The 20,094-nt window shown below is 37.4% G+C and overlaps 1 protein-coding gene across 1 annotated transcript; it reads left to right on the top strand.

The window, feature by feature from the left end:
• Nucleotides 1–9,934: 9,934 nt before the first annotated feature.
• Nucleotides 9,935–19,570, top strand: LOC148155735 (calcium-binding protein 8-like). Its single transcript, XM_088011628.1, has 2 exons — nucleotides 9,935–10,199; nucleotides 18,784–19,570. Exons 1-2 carry the CDS (start codon nucleotides 10,049–10,051, stop codon nucleotides 18,909–18,911), a joined length of 279 nt encoding a protein of 92 aa, XP_087867754.1. The 5' UTR covers nucleotides 9,935–10,048; the 3' UTR covers nucleotides 18,912–19,570.
• The last annotated feature ends 524 nt before the right edge of the window (nucleotides 19,571–20,094 follow it).

Genomic DNA, 20,094 nt, shown 5'->3' with positions numbered 1-20,094 from the left:
GTGTCAGCAGCACATTACTGCATTTTCTGCACAGTCGCTTAAACTTTCGGTGCGGACTCCCACGCACCACACAGGCATTTGTGTCACCGAGGGGCCAGAATTTTAATTACGAGTCTGCCAATCAAAACAAAACGACTGCATCACAGAGTAAAATCACATTCAGATGAATGGGGGGAATATTCAGCGGCTCAATGTGAGAAAGAAAACAGAACCGGTTCTCATTGTTAATCATTTCACAGTGTTTGTTGGTGTTCATCCTGCAAGCAGTTCAAGGAATTTAGATGTATTAAATAATCACTGGCGGATTAGTTACATAAGTCTTATATATTTTTTAACATTTTTTAAGCCAAATTCAAAAGTACACGCTAAGCTAGTCTTTTACGTACAAGTGTAGAAGTGTAAGTATGCCTGCCAATAAATCAACAACAATGTTGGTAGAATATTCAATATTCAATTTAAAAAATATGCTGTACTCGGGTCCAGAACCGCATGGCATTCTGGGAGATGTAGGCAGAGGACAGACTTTAGCTGCTTATGGCTAGCTAAGCTAAGTTGGTGGAATCAACTCACTCGCTGCTCTTTGGTTGCCTAGCAACAACTTGCCGTAAGAAGCAGTTTCAAGTTCCCCCTGTCCCCCTCCCAACCTCGGTTACCTAGCAACAACCTGCTGAGTCATTGAGCAGCAGCAGTTTAAAGCTTTGCCACAATAACTGCTTAAAAATAAATGCTAAAAAGCATTGCAGTGAAGTGGAAACTCTGGATAAAACAGGAGTTTGGTAATATTTAAGATATTTAAAACCAAAAATGATCAAAATCAATAATCGAGACCCGATTTCAAGGCGTTAAGGCAATTTTATAACAACTGAATTTAACATATTTACTTTATTATGCTACAAAATAGCACTATGTGCCTGGAAAATATATAATCTATATATGTATGTATATATGGAATATTCATATACAACTGCTACATTCATTTTAGTGAGAAATTGCCATTTTTCAGTCTTTTTTTGTAATTATCATTAATAAACCTTTGAGGTCTGGAGAGTCTGACATGGGGATTTCTGGAGTTCATTGGAAAAAACCCAAAATACCACCAAGTATTTTAGGTCTGGTTTCCAGTGCAGATACATGAGCTTGTTTTAAGTAAATAACTGCTTAACATTGATGAAAAATTTACAGTTTATTTCACTTATAACAAGACATTTCCCAATGTTTTAAGTTAATTTAACTACCAACGGGACAAGTGCTTTTTCATCAATATTAAGGAGTTATTTACTTCAAATAAGCCTGTATATTTTGCTGATAGTTTATCTTATTTCAAGTGTATGAAGATATTTGCATTTAAATTAGACCAAAATTACCTGGTGAGATGTTTTGTTTTTGCAGTGTTTTCTCGTTTCTCTGGTTCTGCCTGAGTTGGATGAGAGAGAGAAGATTGGCAGCTGTCTGGAAGTTTTTCCCGCTTGTGAATAATCCTCCTCACTGTAGATTGATGGACTTCAAATTGTTTGGAAATGGCCTTGTGACCCTTTGTAGGTCGATGAGTCGCAACGTTTGCTTCTTTAAGGTCGTTGCTGATGCAACACAAGCAAATACTTCCCATCAAGGCGTCTGCAGATGAGATCGCACTGATGGGAATCTGTCAGGAAGTGAGTTTGGTCAATGACACTTGTCCTCTAAAACCATCCAGCAGCTGAGACACTTGGGAGTAAAAAATACATTTTAGGATTTTATTTTGAAAGGATTTAAATTATTGAGTAAATAAATTTTATTTATTGTTTTTAATTTGTTATTCGAGTTAATCAACCATCAGATTGGTGCAAAGTTCAGCTTTCCAGAGATTCACAAAGTCCTGATCATTCATGGAGTTTCTTTAGAAATGTGGATGCAAACATTAACGTTAGCATGTTTAGCATTGAGATGCTATTTTAGGCTTGAACAGCTAACTCCTTTTCCAGTGTCCCTTCAGATGGTTTTTAAAGCACAAATTAACCCTGAGTGGGTCAAGAGAAGTCGCTCCTGTAATGAGCTCAGCGGTTCCACCAGGTGTTTGCTAATTGCTGCTGGCTAGTCTGAAGGAGCTGAGTGGGGCAGTTAAAGGGAAGGGCTCCTCTTTGAGGTGGAAGCTTGGAAATTAGGAAACTGGAGCTCCAAGGCGGAGCTGTGTCCTCGAAGGCGGAGCTAGGTCCACCCAGGCGTTCTTCACAGCTGAGTGGTTGCCTTGGAGATTAAAGGATTTCTTTCTCAAACATGCGTTAAAGAATCAAGGCAACTCTCCAGGTATGTTATGATATAGAGCTCACTAAGTTGATTTTACACAATACTGCCCTTTGAACATATTCAAATATTTAATTAATCCAAATTATCTGTTCAAAGCCCCAGCCCTCCTGTGAAGACTTTTTTACAGGGTTACTGTCACTTTAAGAATGAGAAACACTATTTTGCTCATGTAAGACTTTGCGTTGATCTGTTTTGTCTTAGGTTAAACTAAAACCCCGGTGAATGTTTCCAGTTTCATTTAGAAAATTTTAACTTTAAGGAAAACTTTCCACTTCTTCCTGTTTTTTTTTTTTTACCTTGCTGTGAGCGTTTCTTTCGTCTGGATTCCTGTTATCTTCCTCATCGATCGTCAGCGATGATGAGGAATCACAGAGGATGTAGCTCTGCCGGTGGCCCTCAGGGAGCTCTTAATGTCCGCTCTGGTCCAGGTTAATCTGACTTTTTCTCCCTCGTTATTCAAAGTAACTGTAATTGACTATTGATGAGAGGTTTAAGCTGATTCCACGTCTTTGCCTTCGGGTTAACACCGCTGTCTTTTTGATCCATTGCTCAGAGTGGAGCCCAAAATGAGTAAAAGTCTGCAAGAAATAGTGCATTTTACTCAACTTTCAGTTAATATTAATGTTTTCATTTGAGTAGAAAAGTTTGACAGATATGTTCATTGATCCTCCTTCAGAGTCGATAAGACTCTCGGTTCATTTCGTTATAGTTTGTCCTGTCACTTCCAACGCCTCCTCATCCAAAGCACCTCTGAGCGCTGATCCATCTTCCTGTTAGTTGTTTCTCCCCTGGTGCCTGTTAAGTTTTCTCTTTGCCTAAATTAATCTCCTGCCTTTTGACTGCTGGGTGATGCAGCAGTAATGGAGACATAAATTTCTCCTGAGCGCTCTGGGCCTCTGAAGCGGAACCGAAAGGTTGCTTAAACGCGCAGATCGATGTCGATTCCTTCGCGTTCCCTTTTAACGAGGAGGAAAATGTGTGGAACCGTCTGCATTTAGAAAGCTTATTAATTTAAAACCGTTTTTAGCATTTAATGCAACGACCAAAGATGCTTTTGGTGTTTCTTTTTTGTTTTATGTCCTTCAGTCATAACACTTTGAGCTAGTTTGTAATGACGGCCAGAAATAACTGTTACACTGTAAAATCTAACTAGTTAAAAAAAAGAAGTGAGCACAAGATTACTGAGTAAGAAAGCCTCATTTAGTTTAAGTAAGCAGAACAACTAATGAAAAAATTCAGTTCAAATTAAACAAACCAATTTTGTTGAATGAGTCTTTCCTCTTTCTCATTTCCTTTTTTAAATTAAGGTTTTATTGGCTCTCGTGGCCCTCGCTCCCACTCCACAGAATTATTAAGTACATCAAATATTTGAGATAAAAAATGTATAAAACTATCTGTCTGATAAAACATACAGTAATTCACTCTCACTCTGGACTGTGGATTATCTCTTTAATCACGAGTCAGATTGGATAAACTACTGGCTCCAGAAAAGAAAAAAAACTCAGGTAAAGTATTTTTACTTGGATACATTCGGTATTGATTCATTTTCCAAAAAGCACAATTATTAAGACCTTTCTTTTTCTAAATGAATCCAACTCATTTTGGAGAAACTTCAAAATAAGGCACTAAAAATGAGTCTTGATAGCAATTTAATGAAAAAGTACTACTGTCAGTTAAATACCATGTTAGCTTTTACAGTGTAGACAGTCAGTCATCACTACATCACACAAACACCTGACAGGTCAGGTGAATAAAAACGAATAAACGTCCTTTCTGAAAATATGCAAAGAGAGAAACAGTTTCCGACAGAAACAGGAGATTCCTGACTGAACTGGTTGTTTTTTCTCATGTATGTTCATTTGGTCATTCATTTGTAATAGAGCTGAAATGATTAATCACGATTAGCCTGATTAATCGTGATTAATTGTTGAAAAAATGGTGAACTAATTCAGTATCTTTGGTGCATTAAGTTTTTTGTGAAAAGCTAAAAACGACTCAAACGAGAGTTTCAAAACGTTTTTTCCAAATTGAGGAAATTATTTCGAGTTTTGTTGTTTCTATCAACTTTTTCTTATGCAAAACTTCAAAATGAGCATAAAAAGCATTGATATGAAAACAGTTAGTGGTTATTCTCTAAAACAGGGGTGTCCAAACTGTGGGGCGTGGGCCATTTGTGGCCCTTGGATTGATGTCATGTGGGGATTCAAGAATGGAACAAGTTTCTTCATTTCTTTAGGATGAGAATTTCCACTGCAAATCTCCTCCTACAACTCAAAGAATATTTTATTTTTGTCTCACAATAAGTCGTGCCACAAACATCTAACGAGTTTTTACTCAAAAACAGATTTTGGCGAAACCCATCCATTTTATTTGACTAAATACAACAAAGTTTGTAGAGAAAGATTCTTATTTTCGTTGCTGGAAATTAACTTAAAGCATCTGATAGACCTAAAAAAAAAAAAAATAAGGCCAACATGTTAAATGATTGTGAAAGTTTATTTATTGTTGCCCGGGTAAAAGAAAAATAATTCACAGAGATATTTTTGTGTTTTCTAAATGGGGAAAAAAATAACATTTTGGCCTTTGAGTCCTTTCAGCTTGGGGATTTTGGTTTAGTTCGGACATCACTGCTCAAATCCTTTGCTTCATAAAAGATGAAAAAACATTTAAAACATCTTCAACCCCAGACGGTTCATTTCTGTTCTGTTTCATCCTGGAGCCGTAAACTCTGACGACCCGCAGCTGATCGTCCTCTTACTTCGGAGAGTCGGTGGGATTTCCCGTCATGTTGTGTTTTTGTAGTTCAGACTCTCTGATCTGAAGTTTTCTTCTTCTTCTGAGGTTTTTCCCAAGTTTCTCTGCATTCATACATCTTTCTAAATATTTCATATTTTCTTTTAACACTAATTTAAAAACTTTGACAAATATTGAATTTCTGACTGCCACACTCTTCCTTCCTTTTCTTTAAAGGTTATTTTTATATAACATCTTAAATGCTTATCCGAAAGGTTTCTGCCAAAGCACAGCAGGAAACAGGGATTTAAATTTATATTAAATATATCTCATCATAACGTTAAAAACTCAAATTATCCCTTCTGTTCAGTGAACTGTTACTATGACAAAGTGAATTATCACATAATAACATAAAGCAGTTTTGCTGAAAAAGGAAATATTTTCTAATATTTAATTTCTAATTGGGCCATTATGTGTGTTTTATTATAAAATTATCTGTTGGTTCTGCATGCTTTATTAAAGTTTTGCAGGTTGTCCACGGTTTACATCCAGATTTATTTAATAAAGTTAAATTTAATTAGTTTTTGCATCAATGGTCTGAATTTAACTGGAAAGAATTTGACTTTTAAATGTTTTTACTATCCCAGCAGATGCACTGAAAATGTTTCTTTGAATCAACAAATACTCTCATTTGTTACTAGTTTTGCTCAAAATGTAATTCTGAATTGAAGCTTCAGCAAAACTGTTCGCCGTAACAAATGAGAGTAACATGTTTTTCAGTGTAATTAGTGCAACGTCAGCATTAAAACAGCCAAAGTATTAAACTTCTCCAAATAATTTAATCATGAATATTTAATAATGACATGATGCTTTTGTCCTCGTCTGAAATCAGACATAACATTCAGGATCTTTTTTCAAACAGGATTATCTGTTTATTTTTTTAAATTTGATATTTTCTGTTTCGGGTTTTAACTAAATGAGCCATAAGAACGACGGGATGCAGCAAACCTTCAGATTCACAGGTATGTTTTATGTATTAAAAAAGTCATAAAAAACAGTTTAAATGACCAGATTTCAAGTTGCTCATCTTTTTTATATTTCCAGTGGATTTAAATATATTTTAAAAGCTGAAGAAATTAAACCCTGTTGCTTTAAATGCAGCACAGCGCCAACGGTTGGCCGAACCGCAACAGGCTGAACTCAACAGATGGATGGACGCAGGCTCTTGGCACCTCGTGTGTGTGTGTGTGTGTGTGTGTGTGTGTGTGTGTGTGTGTGGTGTGTGTGTGTGTCTGTGTGTGTGTGTGGTGTGTGTGTGTGTGAACCTCATTTATGACTGTATAAATGTACAGAGCTTTCTCTTCAGGGTGACTTCCTCCGATTATCTCCGTCTCCCCCCTTCAGCCTAAAGATAGAAATGAATAATTTCAGTTTGAGAAAATCTACCAGATTTAAACAGATTATTACAAAGATTGAAACAGATTATGAGAAATCTCACTGCAGAAAAAATTTGAATATGTTGAAGTTAGAATTTAACACAACTATTAGTGGCTTATAAAAATGTTTAAATCCCTTAGACTGGATTTATTTTGTCATTTTGAAACAAAGCGTCAACATGTTTCATTAGTTTTAATGTGATGCTGCAACACAAAGTAGTTCATATCGATGAAGTGAAAGTGAAAATGTCATCTTAATAATTAGTGTGTGACACTTTTGTAATCATCGTTTGTAAAGCAGCTTTTTCTAAAAAATAAATAAAAAATAAAAAAGTACTTATTCTATTGGCAGATAAATTAAATTATCTGCCAATAATCTGGAACTGGAATTTTTTCATCATTATAAAGGAATTATTTCCTTAAAACTAGTCTCTATATCGTACTAAAAAGTTACTTTTAAGATAGTTTGTCTTATTTCCAGATACTAAGATATTTACACTAGAAACTAGACCAAAAATACTTGGTAAGATGTTGTGTTTTTGCAGTGTATATGGTAAGAAGTTGTGTTTTTGCAGTGTATATGGTAAGAAGTTGTGTTTTTGCAGTGTATATGGTAAGATGTTGTGTTTTTGCAGTGTATATGGTAAGAAGTTGTGTTTTTGCAGTGTATATGGTAAGATGTTGTGTTTTTGCAGTGTATATGGTAAGATGTTGTGTTTTTGCAGTGTATGAAGTGTTTTTATGGAGCTACTGCTAATTAAATGGAGTGTTTGTTCGATGGGGTAAGTGATCCTCGGCCTGAAAACGTTTGCTAAACGCTGCTGCAGAACAACAGAAGAAGAAAGAGAAAGAAACAAGTGTTTGCTTTCAGCAGCAGCAGCAGCAGGTCTTCACAGGTTGTGACATTTCCAACTTTTCCAACGCCTCCATTAGCATTGTGATGGCTCTGCAGGCTGAACTTCAGGGGAGGAGGCGGGACAAAGAGCAGCCAAAGGTTTCAGCGTGAATCTGAAGGTCATGCAGCAGTGGGAGTCAATTCAGGTCGAGGTGTGTTATTCTTTTCGCCACTCTCTCCTGAAAGGTCAATCAGCGGTGAATATAGACTCAGAAAGTCTGAGCAGGCAGAAAATAAACACGTTTTTTTAATGTGTCCCTGAAGGACTCGCTGCGTGCTCGTTCCTGTTCTCCCTGGCAGACGAAGCTCTTGGCGTCTCTTCATGCCTGCCAGCGGCATCAGGCTGCAGCACCGAGCGGCGTCAGGCTGCAGCACCGAGCGGCGGCTGCTGCAGCACCGAGCGGCGGCTGGCTGCATCAGGAGTGGTTTCTGATTTCAGAATGTTTTTATTTGGAGGAACAGTGGCGCTCTGTTAGAGATCTGAGTCAGAAAAAAACGATTTACACTGTGGCTGATAAACCTACAAAAAGCTTAAATCAGGGAAATAAAGATGGGATTTTCTAGTTAGTCTCAGATGGGTAGTAACTGGTTACATTTACAGTATTTTTCAGACTATCAGCCGCTACATTTTCCCCACACTTTGAACCATGCGGCTTGTAGCCCGGTGCGGCTTTTCTGTGGATTTTTCTTCAGCCACCAGGGGGCTCTCTAGCAGGAAATGACTCACTGGAAGTCAAAATTGGAAATTGAAGAACGCGTTAATTTTCATTTAGAACAAGCACATGCTAGCAGCAGACACGACGGAGAAATTTCTTCAAACTCATATGATGCAGCTTTTAAGTTGAAGGTTATTGATCTGGCAGTCCAGGAGGGAAATAGAGCCGATGTACATAAACTCGGCTTGAACGAATCCACGGTTCGGCTTTGGAGACGGAGAGCTGCGTCCTGAATATCAGTCAGTGGAAAACCGAGAGCGGCGGAGAAACCAGCGGCTTTTAGCCTGGTGCGGCTTATATATGTACGTTTCCAGTTTTTTAAAAAACTTTGTGGGTGTGGCTTATAGCGAGGTCCGGAAAATACGGTACTCAATAACATTTACTTGAGTAAGTTTTTAAAAATATATAATTTTAGGAGTACCTGAGTAAAATCTCTGGATTTTCAAACCTCTGAATGAAAAACATGTTTTAACCAAAAATCCACCAGAAACACCTGCAGACAGAAACTGCAGTGGTGCTTCTGTTGCTTTAGTGCATTTCTACTTCATTCACCTCTGACATGTGATGAAGCGATATTCAGGATATTCAGGAAGTGAAGGATTGCATAAGAAAGCTACGTTTTACATTTTTTATTCATTTTGAAAACTTTCAGTCTGAATTCATCATTCTCTCTCGTTGTTGTGGGATTGTTTTTGTGGAGGAAATGTCTCATGAGAATCAAACTTTTTTTAAAGACATTGAATTTATAAAACTGAATTTTTATCCTGTGCGGATATAAATATGACTTTTTTTTTAACTTAAATTTGCCAGAAAAAATGTTTCCTGCAACAATTTGCCAACAAGCAACAGCAGCGGGTTGGACGGGGTCAGAGGTGAACTGCAGATTATTTCATTTATAGCTTAAGAAAAATGTTTTAAGTAAAATAATCTGCCAGACAAACTAGAACTTTTACATCAACATTGAAGAATTACTGATTAAAATAAGCTCCTATATCTTGCTGAACTATTGCTTCAAGTTATTTTGTCTTATTTTCAGTGCACTCATATTTTAGCACTTGAAACTATAAAATACTTGGTAGGATTTTGTGTTTTTGCAGTGCAACAAAACTTTTCCCACAAAAAACAAAACCAGAAAATCTGTCCAATCTGAAACTGCTTTTCTAATCTTTGTATTAATAAACCATCTAATCTCACTGATTAGTTTTCAGCGTCTCTAACTTTGCATGTGATCATCAGATCAACACCCTTTTGGTTTCTAGGTGTTTATTTATTTCAAACAAAAAAAGTAAAAACAGGGTAAAAATTAAATAAAAATGCCCACTGATGTGATTTTACATAATTTGTTTGAAAATGAAGAAGGTAGAAGATACAGGATCATCAACCAGATAAACTATTAAATGATTTAAATTATTCACACATTTAATGAACCTGTGTGCACAGAGATTCAGCCAAAACATGGAGTGATTAATGCATTTGACGTTTTCCTTTAGGCTTGTCGCAATCAGCAATTAATCAATTAATTAATTAATCGCATGACAATTTGTATGATTTATTGTTTCTGTCTTTCTACCAAAAACTGGAGGATGAAAGTCTTCAGTCTGGTTCTGAATTAGCTCTTTTTTTTAAGTTTGTTTTGTCTACAGAGACTTTATTTGTTGTTTTGTTTATTTTAGATATTTAAAATGTCTTCCATTTCCAGAGTTTAAAGTTTATCGAATTTTGAGAATGTGTTCTTGTTATATTACTTGAAAATGGTCTCAAAACATCATTTTTATTGCGATAACTTCTGGGATGATTTATCGTCCAGAAAAATGTCCTTGTTTCCATATGTGATCATGAACAGGAGAACGGATGTTTAGATCTGTTTGTAAAATGTTTCTCTTCTCTACCAGCTACCCAGCAAAAAAACACAACAAAAACAATGTTTGTTTTTTAAATGTCTTTTATTTTTAACTTTCCTGCTCGGCTCTCTGTTACAGTTTGACATGCAGCAGATCACCCTGGAGGAGCTGAAACACATCCTGTTCTACGCTTTCCGCGATCACCTGACCATGAAGGACATTGAGAACATCATCATCAACGAGGAAGAAAGCCTGAAGGAAAACTCCGGGAACTGTCAGACGGAGTTTGAGGGAGGTGAGCGAAAGTCCCTGGGCTAATTTCACACGCAAGCACTTTAGGCACATGGATGTGTCACAGGCAGGCGCTGGGCCTGTGTGGGCAGAGAGAGGGAGGAACTTATCCCGGCTGTCAGAAAGGATTTAAGCTTTCTCATCAACATCTCCAGCCAACAGAGTCCCAGCACACCTGCTGATTTATTGATTTGGGGCGTTTGTGAGGACGAGTGTCAGCTGGTCAGCTGTTCAGCCGTGGCTCGCATGAAATATGCATGACTCCTCTCTGCACCAACAGCCATCCAAAATTTATGGATGTGAGCGCAGCAGAGGGTATTCTAGGACTCTCTCCTTTTCTCTCCATTAAAACAGCGAGTGTCATTGTTTCTTCTAAGCTAATTATCATTCAGCTTTTTGAAATGCCAGCTTTTGATTCAGATCCAGTGACTCAGCCTCCACAGTCATTTCTGTTCAGGGTCTTTATACATTTTAAAAAACAACTTATAAATATTAGCTGCAGAAGAAAAGATATTTCAGGAAATGTGTTTTGATGTGCCAGCTTTTAATCTCAAAGGATGAACAGTAGCAGTTTGTTACTTATTGGTACGAAGACGATCAATATCCACAGTAAAATGAGACAAAATAAAAGCATTTTACTGCAAATATCTGTAGTTTTAAAATACAGATTATTGTAATTATAGTTTTCTTAATAAACACAATTCAGTTGAAACAAACAGTTCTTGGCATCTGTAAAAATAAACTCTGCTCAGTGTTCATCAGCGTCGACGCAAACAGGAGTTCAACTAGTTGAAACGTCTGATAGAGCTTATAAAAACAGTTGCGTATTCAGTTGAACACTGGAAACACACAAAATCTCACCAAGTACTTTTGTTTAGTTTTCAGTGTAAATATCTTAGCACACTTGAAAAAAGACAAAACTAACTTAGAAGTAACTTTTCAGGAAGATGTAGAAGCTGGTTTTCAGTAAATCATTCCTTAATTTTGATGAGAAAGTTCCAGTTCCACTGGTAGAATGTCCCGCCGTTGCCTAGCAACACCAGCCACGCCCAGCCCGTTACCTAGCAACACCAGCCACGCCCAGCCCATTACCTAGCAACTCAGTTCTATTTCAACTGGCAGATTAATTCACTTACACCATGACTGTTTTACCATGTTATGAGTTAAATAATCTGCCATTGGAACAAATCATTTGTCATCAATAATAAGGAATTATTTAAAACAAACTAATATATCGGAAAAATAACTTCTAAGGTAGTTTTTTCTTATTTAAAGTGTACTAAGATGTTTGCACTAGAAACTAGGCTAAAAATACTTGGTTAAATTTTGTGTTTTTGCAGTGAAAATAGTGAAATGAATCTAGTTCTGTGCACCACTAAAAAAAACATTATCATACATCGTTAGATTTAAGAGACTCATCAGTTTTATTGTTTTTGTGGTAATTTTATATTTTTAAAAATGTTTTGTTCTTAAGTAGTTGGTTCTGTGTTATATTGTTAAAAATAATAATTTCCTGAAATTTCTCTCAGACTGCTAAATGGATCATTGGCTTGAAAACCAAACCAGACCTTTGGAAATCTAACACATGAACTTACATTTGAATAAATTATTAATTATTTTTTGACTTTTCCAAACTGAAATTATGCAAACATTCTTTTGCCATTTAAGTTTAACTAAAACATTAGCATAAAAACCTTAAAGCCGAAACACTAGTGTGCTTTTCTCTGATGTGACACAGAAATCTGTGCTAGCACTTTAGCCCAAATGTTTATGCTATTCAGTAACTTACAAACCTTTGAATTAAAACTTTGTTGTGTGTGAATAAGAATACCATTCACTTATGACTTTAAGTTTTTCAGATAATATAAATTGTAATTTTTAAACCTTAAAGCATTAGCATTAGCATAATATTCTTATATGTAACTTAGAAAGTCATGCTAACATTTTTAAAAAGGCTGTATGCTAAAGTTAGCTAGCACCTTTTAGTCGAAAATGTTTCTCAGTGTTTTTACGCAGAAAATAAATTCAAGGAAAATGATAACATGAAATCTTATGCATGTGCTAATTATGTTCATGTCTGACATTTAGCTTTGGATTTTAAACATTATTTTAAAAACTACACCAGTCACTCTAAAGTTAATGTTGTCAAACTTTAAAACTTTTTTGGTGGAAACCAACTGACCAAAATCATTTTCTTAATTATTTGACAGTTACCAAATGTCACTCTTTGATGAAAATATATGAGGTCATTCAGTGTGTTCACTGTGATTGATGTGCTGTTCGCTCTGAAAGCATATTAGGAAAATACAGCTTTCTGTCTGGCGTCCATCACAGCATCACTTCATTAATAACATGAAACTGGATGGTAAAAACCGCTGAGTCAGAACGTCACCAGTTCCTGCATCTCTAACAGGAAAATAGATGATCAAGATCACAACACACATTATTACGCTGCAGGTCAGGGATGTCAAACACTTTCATTTGGGTCAGTTTAAAATCTTAAATGTATTGATTAAACCCCTTCACAACTGTTAAAATATTAATAATAGCTGTCTATATATCTTAAAATCAAATAATGTTGAACATCTTTCCTCATAGATCAGCTCCTCCAGGACTTTGTGATTGTTTTTTGTGTTTATTTGCAATAAAAATCAGTATTTCCACTTTGCATGACAGCAAATGTGACATTTCGTTACTCGCCACATTGATCACGGATTATAGCTTCGCATCAGGTGAGGCTGAGGCAGCAGTGTAAAAGTAAAGACATGCCGCCACCTGCAGGTGGGAGTTAGCATCACTTAACTGCAACACATTTACAACACATTCACAGTTATAAATGATGGATGTGATTTGGCATCTGGAGCCAGAAGGGCCACATAAGAAACTACAGCGGGCCGGATTTGGCCCGCGAACCATGTGTTTGACACATGGTTTAAGGTGTCAGCTTTTCCAGTGAAATTTGAGTCTTTTGCTTTTCATTTATGATAATCTATGTTTCATTTTTAGAGGAAAAATGGACAATACGTCTCTGTAACCTGCATGTGTTTCTTGACGGGTTTCACCAGATCAACTCCAGAGGAGCTGCAGCACAATTTCACTCAAGTAAAAGTGAAAGTATCTGTCCAAGAAATGACTCAAGTAAGAGTAAAACGTATTTGGTAAAAAGTGCTGAGTAACTGATCAAATGATCAATCATTTAGTATTTAAAAATTACATCATCAGATGGTTCAAATTATAAAGTTAAGTGGAAATTTTGGTATTTTAAGGACCAAAATGACAATAAAATTCATAGAAGTAACAAAAAATGACAAAATCAGGCAAAAAAAAAAATCTGTTTCTTTCAATAAAAAAAACTTCAGAGATTTTAACAGAAACTGCAGGTGTGTTTCTGTGTCTGGTGAGTTTTTGGTTAAAACATGTTTGGTTTTCATTCAGAGGGAAGAAAATCCAGAAATTTTAACCAAGTGAGAGAAGAAATACTTCATAATAAAATCACTCAAAGTACAGCGTAGTAAAAATACTTTTTTTTTTCAAAGAAAGTTACTCCAGTAAATGTAATTGAGTGGATGTAAGTAGTCAGTACCCGACTCGGACCAGCGCTGGTGGTACTAAGTGAGGTCCAGATCTCACCAGCGCCTCATTGGATCCATTAAACGGCTGCAGGACGAAAACATGAAGCTTCATGATGATGGACGGCCGCCGCAGACAGAACCGTCCATCGGGTCCATCAGAACCACCTGGCGCTCACAAACACCAAAATGTGCTCAGTCAGGGAGGAATCAATGCCTTCTGTCACAACGCGGTTCTTCCTCATCCCGATCCATCACGCTCCTCACCGCTTATTACATCAGCCGGCTGATATATGACGAAGCAGAAAAGGAAGTTTGATTTCCCTGCGGCTTCTCCTTGTTCAGCAATCGATACGGTGCTGCTCTGAAAACACCAGTACAGGGAATTTAACTGGTCCACTGAAACCCACCAGCCACTGATTCATAGCTGAACAAATTGTTCTGATGGCATAAAGCAGAGGAAACATGCTGGGCAGCAGATGTCCAGTCAAAGCCCGCCACTTCCAGTCGGCCCCGTTGCCTCGAGGTGATTTAATGATTTATAGATTCAGTTTCTGTTTTACAGTGAAGGACATGCTAATACCTGCTCATGTTTTAGGAAGGACATAAACCAGTAGCAGGTCATTACTGGTGACCCATTACTCTTATTGAAGAGGTTAGGATACGTCTATGGTCTTACAGCAGGTGTCAAACTCGAGGCCCGTGGGCCAAATCCGGTCCACCGAAGCTTTTTATGTGGCCCTCTAGTGTGCTTAAATATTATGTCATCAATCAAATTGATGCAGGTTTTGTCTGTTTACTGCCAATTCATATCAGTCAGTCCCTCCTGTTTCTTCGTAGTTATTGTGGAAATTCACACAAAACTGTTTTATGCTAATAATTGGGAGTTTATTGCAGATTTTTCTCAAAAATTGTCAAAAGCTTTACTTGTACTAAACAGCAGCTTCAGTCTTAACTGTTGTCATATAATGGTCCATGATCTATACAGCAAGTAATAAAACATCACGTTTACCGTCATAAATAAGCTCAAATATTTCCAAATTAGTTCCACAAACACTTTGATTTCTATTGCAAAAAAATCACAAAACGAATCACGGAATCCTGGAGGAACTGAAAAGATGTTAAGTAATAATTTTAAGGATTAATTTTATGATAGCAGTTTGTGAACAGGTTTAATCAATACATTTGGCCCTTTAAGAGGATTTATGGTTTTGATTTGGCCTAAAATGAAAACGAGGCTGACATCCCTGGTCTATACAAAACAAAATAATTCTTAGATAAGAAGATTGTAGCCAGTTCAGTTCTGCTTATTCCCATCAAATAAGCAGAACTGAGCTGTTTTGGAACCTCCTGTCTCTTTAAATCCCAATAAGCTGCTGCTGGCCACGCCTTCAACTCAAAGTTTACACTGTGAAAATGGCTGCAACTGACACGCAATTTTAGCACCTTTGAAAAGCAGAAGCAGAGCCTCCTGCACAGCCAGTAAGAATGCAGCAAGTGGTTTCTGGATGGTAAGTCAGCAACAAAATTCTTGATTTTCCAGCAGCCATTATGCAGCTGAAATATGCTGGAACTCTGGTTGGGTTGCTAGGTGACGAAAAGAGTTCCGTTGGGGTTGTTAGGTGACGGTGCAATGCCCATCGAATGAGACTTAACAACTGAGAGATTTTTGAAACGGCTCGTTTTCCAGACACCAAAAAAACATGAACTCGATTTTTTATGCTTGGGTTGTTTTTGGAGGCAGTAGAAACAAAAACATGGAAAATGTGAATTTTGCGTAACTCGTCCCGTTTAATTTTGGCTGCTTGTAGGACATCTGCCAGCCGACAGAAGGTCCAGGTAATTGGACTGAGAGCTAATGTCCAGAACAGAAATCTCCCTCCGTCATTAATGTCCAGCAGCTCAACATCTGTTCAGTCTAGTAGCAACACATTGAGCTCAGTTTGGCTTCCAGCTAAACGCGGTTAGATCACTGGTTCTGTTGTAGAGTGCAGTTTTTGTCTCTTCAATGAAACTTTTTATCTAGAGCTTTTTTCATGCAGTCAAACGTAACGTAAAGCATATACAGAGGTGAAAACAGAAGAACTGACGTAAAACTGCTGAAATTATAAGATACACATCAGAAATGGTCCAACCAGGTAGCCCTGCTGCAGTGTTGAAAACATATTTATACCACTTAAACTTTTTGCAATTTTTGACAAGTTACAAATGGAAACTTAAATAACTCCAGGTTGGTAGAAGATGATGGAAAATGCAGAAAAACAGAGAAAAACCCAGAAATGTGTTTAATTCTGCAAAGAAATGTCCCTGAAAATGAAGCATTTCTTGATTTTAATTGGACAATTTACAAAGACAGTTTCTTGTTGTCAGATTTTAAACAATAAATATTTACATTTTGTAAAATTGTAGGAAAATGGTGGAAAAATAACTGGGAATTAGCGTGGATATTTAGCACAGCGTTTTAAAATTGGTTGTTTTAAAGTTATTTGTAGAAATATCAGCTGGCAGTGGGAGTCCCTAAAAATCTCAAATGTAAGCTGAAAACTTTAGTAAAAGCTTGTTGAACCGTCAAAGGAAACTTGAATCCTTATTTTGCCTGAGCCATGCTCAGGATCTTCTTCTTTTGGCTTTTTATGTGGATGTTGCTCTTTACTGCCACCTGCTGGTGAAATGAAGGCATTGCAAGTCTTTTTCTGTTGCTCATGTTTCAAACCCAGAAGGAAAAAAACTTCCAGTCTTTCACAGCAACCTGTCACATTATGTTTTATGCCATGTGGATGTGTTGAGTGATGTCACTCAGGCCAAACCAGCCGACTAACGATGTCCAGAAACGGTTCGTCTCTGGGTCAGACGTTGGTATCTTCAGCAGCCAGGAAGCATTTTGATGACTGCAGCTGCTCTTGGATTAAGATGTAAAAATAGCGTGAGTGAGAGCAGAGCGACCGCGGGTCACCGGCCCGGCTCGCATGATTACTGTTGGCTGGTGAAATCATTTCACTTCAGTCGTCTGAGAAGAAGAGCAGAACGACATGCTGGTGCCGGAGGAGGAGAGAAACGGAAAACATGGAGGAAAACATGGAGAGGAAAACATGGAGGAAAACATGGAGAGGAAAACATGGAGAGGAAAACATGGAGGAAAACATGGAGGAAAACACGATGAAGGGAGAATCAGAAAGACATTATTCAACCAATAAATGTTCAAGTTTTATTTATTAAGTGTATTATTATTGATATGTAGCAATAGTTATTGCTACATATCAATAATATGTAGCAGTATAACATAAATAATGTAATACTGAGTTATTACATTATATATTTAATAATGCAAACATTACCAGTGGGATTATAATCATTGATATTATTACTATTTTGTATTTTTTTAATTTTCATTTCAATTTTAAATCTATCATCACTGTTACTAGTAGTAGTAAGTATGACATTATTTCTATATCAAATAATACAGACATTATCAATGGTATAATAATTTATTTAGTTATTTTTATTGCTCTGTTGCAAACATTTCTATTTCATATAATCATAATAATTAACTTCTTTCCATTCATGGTTGTGAGCGTCATAATATTTTAAACCTGGACATGACAGAATTAGTTCCTGTCGCTTTAAGTTTCCCGTTCTGCTGCCGGTTCCAGCCTCTTTGGGTTTCATGAACATTTGGACCTTTATGGACGTTTTTGGCTTCTGCAGAGAAGCCGGTCTGTTCCCAGGAACTGAGCCACTTACCTTACGGTCCGACTCTGCTGGTCACCTTCCAGCTTCCCGCCGTTCATTCAGATGAGACGTTAAATCTGCCCGGCAACAACAACAACGATGATCTCACACTTCAGGCTCATTCCTGTCGCTCCAAACTGCAGCGGAAAATCAGACACGGAACCGACGAGGGTCAAACCTCAGAGGATTTTACTATCAAGGTTTCAGCAACTACCGTTGCCGTAGACTAATAATAACGGGAACATTGATTAAATTTAATCTATTTAGTCTTATGATTATGAAGAAATTTGAGAAAATGCAATGTTTTTGGCTGTTTCAATGTTTTACGTTACATTATATTTGGAGGTTGCAAGGTTGTTCGCATAAATACACTGCAAAAACACAAAAGTGCTTTTGGTGTTGTTTCTAGAACAAATATCCTAGACAAAACTAATTTACAAAGTAACTTTTTAGCAAGATATTAGAGCTTGTTTTATGTAAATAATCCTTAATATTGATGAGAAAATACTAGTTCCACTGGCAGATTATTTTAAATGTCTTGTTATAAGTGAAATGATCTGAACTTTTTCATCTTTGTTAAATATTGTTTACTTAAAACAAGCTTCTATATCTTACTGACAAGTTACTTGATGGTTTGGTTTGTCTTATTTCATATGCAATAACATGTTTACATTAGAAACTAGACCATTTGTGTTGTTGCAGTGGGAGCTCCAGCACATTTGGTCAGCTGGTTGTGCCGCTGTACAATGGCTGCTGGAAAAGAAACGTGTTTTGTCGTTGACTTACTGCCTAGAAAGCGGTTAATCCATTCTTGTTGGTTGTGCAGGAGGCTCCACTTCTGCTTTTCTAAGATGTACAGTTGTAAAATTGAGCATCTGTTTTTTACTTGAGTGTAAAGGTTGAGTTGGGGGCGTGGCCAGATCCTTTAACTTACTGAAAAGTTACTTTTAAGTTAGTTTTGTCTCATTTCAGGTGTACTAAGATATTTATACTACAAACTAGACCAAAAATACTTGGTATCATTTTCTGTTTTTGCAGTGCATGTAGACAGGAAAACATTTTTACTCTATTTTGATTTAGAAAGTGTGTGAACTTTAATGCATAGAAACACCGGAGTTGTGAATAAACTCTTGCAGATTTGCTTTGTTCTACGTCTGTCAGATAAACTAAATTAAATGTGAAGCATTTTGCCGGTTGCCGTTCGAACTTGACTGAATCCGTCTCTACGCAGACGATCGCGTGTTTTTGTGGACTCTTATTTTACCGTCTTTTCTCTTCGTCTCGTTCCAGTTCACCCGTCGAAGAAGAACCGCCAGACGTGCGTGAGGAAGAGCCTCATCTGCGCTTTCGCCATGGCCTTCATCATCAGCGTCATGCTCATCGCGGCCAATCAGATGCTGAGAAACGGCATGGAGTAGCCGGGTGGCGCCAGCCTGCATGTGCATGCCGGGTGGGTGAAGCCGTGTCGCTGTAGGCAGGAAACAGAACCACAAGGCGCAGCCAGGAAAAAACACGCTTTGTTTTTCATTTCAACGCCTCCAGCTGACCCAAACCAACCCGCCATGAAGCCAGCACGAGGAGCCGCCGGGACTCCTCCCCCTTTACTCCGACAGGGACTGTAAGGGCTGACATCACATCCGCTGTCGTCTCTGTTTTCCTGATGCAATAATTCAAACCGAACATTTAGAAACGAGTGCAGGAGTTGAGATCCGCTCCAGACGGGAGGCGGGCCTGGCGCCCAGCAGGAGGCTGATGAACTGCGGAGGGACGAGCGCCGCCGAAGCACACCAACATGGCCGCCTGGTTCCTGCTGGGCCGCCGTCCTTCAGCTCTGATTAACTGCTGACTCTGTGGACTGGCGTGAGGAAACGCTGAGAGATGTTTCTGAATGAGAGCGGATCGTTTCCCGTGCTGGACGCCGGTCAGAACCCGACCGCTAACGCTTCACAGTGACGTTTTCAATCACATTTTCTGAAAGTCGACGCACAGAGAGCTGATCTGAAACCATCGCTTCACCTGAGTTAGATGCAAAATGTTTGTATCTAAACATGTAAATCATCGATTCAATCGAGACGAATCCGTTTTGTTTCGACATTTTCTTCAGAATAAGTAGCAAATAATCAGAATCAGAGATTTGAATTGTTAAAAAGCTGCTGGATTTACTTACATCTCATCACAACTAATTAAGCTGGAGGTCTTTGATTCCATCTGATTTAAAATGTCACTGCAGGTTAATTAGTTATTTATTTATGTTTTCAGAGTTTTCATCCTCTTTTCACTTCAAAAACACAAAATCTTACCAAATATTTTTGATTTAGTTTCTACTACAAACATCTTAAATAAGACAAACTGTTACAAGCAGCTTTTTAGTTAGAGATGGAGGTTTGTTTTAAACAAATAATTCCTCAATATTTTGAAAATTTACTAGGTTCATTGGCAGAAAACAATTTATAACAAAAATATAAATGAAATAATCTGGGATTAAAACTAGTTTCATCAATATTAAGAAACTGTAGACTTAAAACAAATCTCTATTTCTTGCTAAAAATTACTTGTAAGATTGTTTTGTCTTATTTCAGGTGTAATAAGACATTTGCAGTA

The sequence above is a fragment of the Poecilia mexicana genome, unplaced genomic scaffold, assembly GCF_051168715.1.
Source record: "Poecilia mexicana isolate PSO_F unplaced genomic scaffold, ASM5116871v1 scaffold_13, whole genome shotgun sequence".
NCBI classification, from domain to species: Eukaryota; Metazoa; Chordata; class Actinopteri; order Cyprinodontiformes; family Poeciliidae; genus Poecilia; species Poecilia mexicana.
This window is presented reverse-complemented; position numbering and strand designations above follow the sequence as displayed.

Bases quoted from the DNA above. Each gene is read 5' to 3' on its own strand.
- LOC148155735 (XM_088011628.1), top strand. From the start codon at position 10,049: ATGCAGCAGATCACCCTGGAGGAGCTGAAACACATCCTGTTCTACGCT. The intron at 10,200-18,783 runs GTGAGCGAAAGT...GTCTCGTTCCAG, and splicing joins TCAGACGGAGTTTGAGGGAG to TTCACCCGTCGAAGAAGAAC.